Here is a 6,321-nt window from a genome sequence, read left to right on the forward strand (position 1 = left end):
TTCAAGTATATGCTCACCGATTTCACTGTTGTTTCAATCTGTTTTCTTGTTTCATTTCTCACTTCGTTTTTATTTCCAACTTATGACCTTTGTGAAATTCTAACACTGTTCACTGGCTGAAACAGAGTGTGCTCAATAACCAATATACAAGAATCAGCAAATAAAACCAGTATTATAAAAACGAAAACTAAATTTCAAAAACTTTTCGTTACAGGAAACATAGAAACAGCAAAGACACAATTGTTAAAAAGGTAGAACAGGAAAAAAGAACAGTACTCAAGCGATTAAGGAGAATAATGCAGAGACTAAGGGGTAAAAACCAAAAAAAAAAAAACAAAAATAATTATTATATTACATAAGGAATCTACTCTCGCCAGGTTTCCTTTTTTAAATTCAGCAGCTTCTGATGTTGACATTGTCGAGTTTTTCTGGTAATTCGCTTCCTTTTTTTACATTTCCTACTTAGAATTATTATCCTAAATTTCCTACTTGGAATTATTCTAAATAAATACTAAAATAAAAACCGGTAACGATAATTTTTTATGAAATCTAGGAAAAAAAGAACAATTGCCAGAATAACTAGATAAACCTGAAATGGGAAGCCACAACATTTAATTAAATAATTAATTAAATTAAATTAATTTAATTAAATTAATAAACGGAAACCAGACAAATCTAGATTCATGATTCTTGTTAATATAGGAATTCATAGAGCATTTATAACCAAACTATAACAATGAAAATACTATAATACAGGTAAAGCTAAACAATTGAAAACAATAAAAAGAAAAGAAAAAGGCATTTTGAAATAGCAGAGAGAACCTCGAACAGAATTTAGAAGGTTTATATTAAAATAAAGCAATGGGAAACGGTTTCTTCAAAGATTGCAAAAATGATTATCAATACATTTAATTATGCTATATAACTGCTAACGGAAACGCATAAAAAAGTTACATTTAAATTTTGTGCAATATCAAATTGTAAAACTCAGAACGGTAAGCTATGATTTACTTCATTGTCAAAATCAAAATTAAACTGTTAGTTCCATCATTCAAACACAGAGGCGCTGTTAGTAACATTTTCGATGAACGAAAATTTCGTGCCAAGTTTGACGGGAGAAAACTTTCAAAACAGCAAACAAAACTGTGTAAACAAGACGCCTCGGCTTTTCAGAGAGGCACGTTTTGCATTATTCCAGGTTTCGAATAACACACAATACATCGATTGTACGCTTTGAAAGGATTTAAAACAAAGCAAAATCACAGTTTGTAAAGAATAAAATGGTAAGTGAAGCCGATTCAAGTGATACCGACCGCTGTCCAGCGCTAGCAAGCGAGGGCGGTTCTAAAACAGAATATCCTGCCGAACCAACGGAAGACGCCGAAGAGTCGGCACAAAAACAGCGCCAGACTTTTTGTTGCGAAGAGTGTAAAATCGTTTTTCGTAAACGTGATCATTATGACCGGCACCGTTTTACGCACACCGGCGTGGTGAGTATAGGACATGATAATTTTGCTGAATTTCATTCTAACTTGAATCTCGCTTTTAGCGAGAGTATCGATGTCCGCAAGCGGATTGCTCGAAGGAGTACACAAACCGAACGCATCTCAACCGTCACATCCGGACAAATCACGCAGAGAAACCAGCCCAACCGGGCAAGCCGATCAACTGTAAGCACACTGGTTGCGTGAAAATGTTTTCAACAGAGCTCGGGATGCGTCGGCACTACGAGCTGAAGCACATACTGGGAAAATCCTGGCCGTGTCCCGATTGTGGGGAAAGATTTTGGCGCAAACTTCAACTAAAGCAACATTCGTTTAAACACACCGGCCAATATCCCCACCGGTGTGACATCTGCGAGAAGGGTTTTATGAATCTGAAATCGCTTCGAAACCACCGGACGACGCATGCGCTCCACAAGTGCGAATCATGCCCGGCGGAGTTTACGCGATGGACCGATTTGGTGGCTCATAGAAAGTTACAGCACGTGACTTTCTATCAGTGTGATATCTGTAAGGGAAAGTTCCCTACCAAGAGGAATTTGAAGATGCACATAAAGATACACTGCGAGAGTCAGGAAGTGTTCCAGTGTCCCCACGAGGGATGCCCTAAATTCTACGAGTACGAACGAAATTTGATGGCCCACATTCGGTCGAAGCACGAAGGCACTCGAAAGTACGTCTGCTCCGTTCCGGAGTGCGCTCGCGCTCTAGCTACCAAGCAAAAGCTAGATCAGCATCGCCGAATGCACGAATCCGCTGCGCGGAGCGTCCCCCGGATGAAAGTTCCCAGCAGCACCAAGCGAAAGGACAGTGGATTGCCGAAACGGTCGAGCGCTGCTCGATTGGCTAATGTGCAGCTGGAGCCTCACGCTGAACGTATTCTGATTCAGCAGAGCCCAGACCGAAGACCACCGGTCGAGTTTGAGTGCACGGCTTCGCTGGATTCGGCCTCCGAATCGGAGCTGGAAACTAGTGGAAAGGTGGAGGGTATTTTGCAAGGTCAGCTGGCTAAGATACAAGAGCAAATTCGGCTGCTGCGAGATCAGACGGTAGGAAGAGCAGCGAAAGGTGTTGAATAAAAGGTCAAATCCTGTTTGGTGGAACATGAGTATTATTTAGATTTAATGCTTCTTTTTATTGTTAGTATATTACTAATTACCAAAAAGCTACCAGTGAAAATTAGTTTAGAAGTTGAATAGGTTTTGATCTTTTAAACAAAATCACAATAAATAGTCACAAGAAACATTAATCTGTCTCCACATTACTGTTGTTTAAGAAAAGATCCAGCTTTCGGATGTTTTAAGTGATTTGATTTTCCTCAAAAAAAAAGTTTATTGCAATCAATTCCACTAATGTTTCGTCTTGCGCCACAAAAACAAACACCCGAGCACGTGGAAGCAGAAATAAATGACCACCATTGCCCAGATATTTCGCCAGAGGTGCGCCTCTTCAAAGCTGTAGTGTGCCAGAACTTGGTCACCAGTTCGTAGACACGGCAGGTTGGGATCCTCCTCGGAACATGCTGCAAAAGTTCAAAACTTGTTCAAGCTAAACTAATGAGAATTAATCATAGAACTCACTTATGTTGGTGATTCCTTGCCACTGGGCAATCGACATCGCTTCGTTTGCGTACATCATCCAGGATATGTACGGCATCCAGGAGATCGCAACCGGCATCGAACCCAGCTGAATAAACACTCCGGAAGTGATCATGAGTATGTAATCGAAGGGCACCAGGTAGGCCATAGCTAGCGGAAGCGAACTAAAGGCAGCCGAGAAGAAGCACCCGCAAGCGGTGGAAACATTCATAACCAGCATTGACGCGATAACCGTTACCAGGAAAGCCATTAAAGAGGGACGCAATGCCGCCAACCAGTAGGCAATGACGATGAAAACCAACGGCTCCAGCACCAACCCCGGAAGCATCGCCAACATGTTGGCTACGTAGTATTGAGAGGTTCGATACAGTCCGGATTTTGTTTCTCGCATGAACAGTGGAAAAGTTTCCGGAAACACTGACAGGACTGAATACATCGGGGAGAAAGTGTTCTCCGAGACGAAGATGAACAGAATTCCTTGAATGGCTTGAACCCCGAGCTGGTCTAGCTTGATGGCACCGGTAAAGCAGAGCCCTGCCATGAGAGCGATTGCCTAAAAACAGAACATTCTGTGAGCTCAGCTTAATCTAGAAGCTACTGGATTGGTACAACTTACAATTTTCTGCAGAAGCCTCAAATACTGCACCGTGGGATCCCGCACCACCGTCAGAAAAGCACGATAGGTCAACCAGAACACGGTCGAAACCCACAGAGGTTTTCGGAGGAGATTATTCGTATCTTTCACCTTGAAATCGGAACTTTCTGCGATATGCATTTCCAGATTGATGAGAACGTCGCGCTGACTGGCCGCTTCACTGACCGCGAACAGGTCGCACAGTCGTTGGGCGGATCGCTGTGATGCCTTCTCATAACCCGGGGCCGTAGCCAGAACTCCAATCAGAAATTCAGCTGGATTATAGTTGGAGGGACAACTGTAGCCGTGTTGCTCAAAGAACGTCAACGCATCATTTGGCTTCCCCGCGTAGGCAACCCGACCATCGGCCAGGAGCATCACCTGATCGAACATCGAGAACAGCTGACTTGAGGGCTGGTGGATCGTGCAGATAATGGCAGTGCCCCGTTTTGCCAACATTTGCAGCGTCGACACGAGGTTTTGTGCACTGAACGAATCCAGCCCCGTCGTTGGTTCATCGCAAAACAAAATCGTCGGTTTGGTGAGCAGTTCCGTAGCAAACGCCAGACGTTTTTTCTCCCCACCGGACAGCATCTTACCCTCACCAACCTCCCCGATTCTCGTGTCGACGCACTTCGTCAATCCCGTTCTCTCCAGCAGCTCCTGAATCAACCGAGCCGAGTGCTTCCGATTGGCGCTTCGTTCGAGTTTCAGCTTCGCCATGAAGTACAGATGCTCGCCAACGGTCAGCGAACCCACGAAAAGGTCATCCTGGTGCACGAATCCACTCAACCGGTACATGTACGGACCGATCGGGTGTCCATTCACAAGCACATCACCCTGTACGACGGTCCCCGCTAGAACACAAAATCACATCAAAAAATTTCAACCATAACATTTATAAGGTTTCTCACGCTGCGTCCGGTAAGCCAGTGCCGACATGAGCGTACTTTTGCCCGCTCCACTCGAACCCATCAGGGCAATCAACGTTCCGGGGGTGACCGCTCCGCTAACATTATTAATAATTCGCTTTATCGGACTTTGACCACCCCCGTTTCCATTCGATCCACCATTTTTACACCCGGTCGCGTACACGCACAAATCACGCCAAACCAGCGTCGCACCTTGTTCCGTCGGAGACCATTTGTTGTAACTTCGCAGCGAGGATTGATAGCAACGGGAACCTCCTCCTGCCCCTCCACTGGTTTGAAACACCGGTGGCAAAACCTGCTCGCCCTCGAAGCTTTCCGGGGTGCTATTAAGCGAACGGGACGATTTCCGGCGGCTTTTGCTGTTCTTCACCATATTGGTCAGTGAGATCGAACAGGATGCGGACTGTTTGGTCATGGTTGCATAATAATCCCGAACTGATGCTCACCGGCGGACGATCGGAGCTAGACTGAAACTTTCGTCACTCCGTCACCGTAATCGATCCCCGGCCGGCATCGCGTTCGCTGGTTAAGAAAGCGATGGAAAAATAAAACGTGGAATGTTTGGAGTACCTTGCGGTGTGCCACAGCCTTGCGTCGCCGCCGACGCTAGGCGACGGATGTTCATTGAAGCATGCACGGACCACGGTGCCGCCGGCAATGAACAACACAGTTGTACCTCCGCTAGTCTGTGGCATCGAGGAGTTAAATCGTGGCGAAAGGTAATTTGATAGCTGAAAAAAGACATAATTTTACGAGCTTTTCCTCCCCGGCACCATGCAAGAAAGTGTGGTGAAGGAGTGCCTCTAGGAAGGAATCCATAAGAAGGCCGTTTGAATTCGACTGCAAACACACACACGCAGGAGAGGGAAGAAACGCTAGGCCTGAGTCTGGTTAATGGAGAGTCGTTTTATGCTCAATGGAAGCACAGTTCGATTCGAATTGAACTAAAATTAGGTGAGTTGGCGAATGATATTGCAAGTTAAATTAAAATTTCGTCTGTTTTCTGTGCTCTCTTTTGAAAGTATTCATGATATTGAAGATAAGAATTTAAATAAGCTTCTTAGGCTTTTCTCAAGCCCAAAAGATGTAGTTGAACAGGTGCGAAATTCAGTAATCGATTATTATAATTTTAAGTTAATCTTTACTTTTTTACTCTGCAGTTTTCTGTTTTGCCTAATTCTGCGAAAACTCTCGTTTTTCTATTTTGGATTATTTTGAAATATCAAAGTTTTGAATTGTACTGACATTATTCCCCTATCCCGTCAGAAACATATGAAAAAATATGATTTTTCCTTATTTACGTTATAACAATATCCATACTGAACATGTGTAGCAATCAGTGATCATTGACTTCGAACATTTAACAATAAAAATCGAATTATTATAGCTAGTGTAACAAGAGTAACTCAAGCAGCTGTTCCGCCAGCGATACAAGGAAGTTCTATGAGAAGATAATTCAGTCCCGCAGAGGTTATGTACCGCAAACCGACATTTATAACGACACTCTTACGGATGCCAGCGAGGTGATCAACAGGTGGAAGAAGTACTATGATGGACACTCAAATGGCGATATAACAAGCAGAAGTGGAACAGTTGCTAAAAGCACCAGCAGCAGATGACCAGGTAGCAGCCCCCGATGTTCATGAAGTTTGTTG

At 43.9% G+C, this 6,321-nt stretch overlaps 2 protein-coding genes across 2 annotated transcripts; one reads left to right on the plus strand and one right to left on the minus strand.

Moving 5' to 3' along the window:
- Window positions 1-1,104: 1,104 nt before the first annotated feature.
- LOC129729462 (transcription factor IIIA-like) lies at window positions 1,105-2,751 on the plus strand. Its single transcript, XM_055688050.1, has 2 exons — window positions 1,105-1,490; window positions 1,550-2,751. The coding sequence occupies exons 1-2, from the start codon at window positions 1,281-1,283 to the stop codon at window positions 2,579-2,581; spliced, it is 1,242 nt and encodes a 413-aa protein (XP_055544025.1). The 5' UTR covers window positions 1,105-1,280; the 3' UTR covers window positions 2,582-2,751.
- Window positions 2,752-2,825: 74 nt separating this feature from the next.
- On the minus strand, window positions 2,826-5,115 carry LOC129718153 (protein scarlet-like). Its single transcript, XM_055668593.1, has 4 exons — window positions 4,649-5,115; window positions 3,717-4,591; window positions 3,083-3,653; window positions 2,826-3,024 (listed from the first exon to the last, which is right to left on the minus strand). Exons 1-4 carry the CDS (start codon window positions 5,079-5,081, stop codon window positions 2,852-2,854), a joined length of 2,052 nt encoding a protein of 683 aa, XP_055524568.1. The 5' UTR covers window positions 5,082-5,115; the 3' UTR covers window positions 2,826-2,851.
- Window positions 5,116-6,321: the final 1,206 nt, after the last annotated feature.

The sequence above is a fragment of the Wyeomyia smithii genome, chromosome 1 (assembly GCF_029784165.1).
Source record: "Wyeomyia smithii strain HCP4-BCI-WySm-NY-G18 chromosome 1, ASM2978416v1, whole genome shotgun sequence".
In the NCBI taxonomy this organism is placed as follows: domain Eukaryota; kingdom Metazoa; phylum Arthropoda; class Insecta; order Diptera; family Culicidae; genus Wyeomyia; species Wyeomyia smithii.

Bases quoted from the DNA above. Each gene is read 5' to 3' on its own strand.
- LOC129729462 (XM_055688050.1), top strand. From the start codon at position 1,281: ATGGTAAGTGAAGCCGATTCAAGTGATACCGACCGCTGTCCAGCGCTA. The intron at 1,491-1,549 runs GTGAGTATAGGA...TCTCGCTTTTAG, and splicing joins GTTTTACGCACACCGGCGTG to CGAGAGTATCGATGTCCGCA.
- LOC129718153 (XM_055668593.1), bottom strand. From the start codon at position 5,081: ATGACCAAACAGTCCGCATCCTGTTCGATCTCACTGACCAATATGGTG. The intron at 4,592-4,648 runs GTGAGAAACCTT...TTTGTGTTCTAG, and splicing joins ACTGGCTTACCGGACGCAGC to CGGGGACCGTCGTACAGGGT. The intron at 3,025-3,082 runs GTGAGTTCTATG...GAACTTTTGCAG, and splicing joins GCAAGGAATCACCAACATAA to CATGTTCCGAGGAGGATCCC.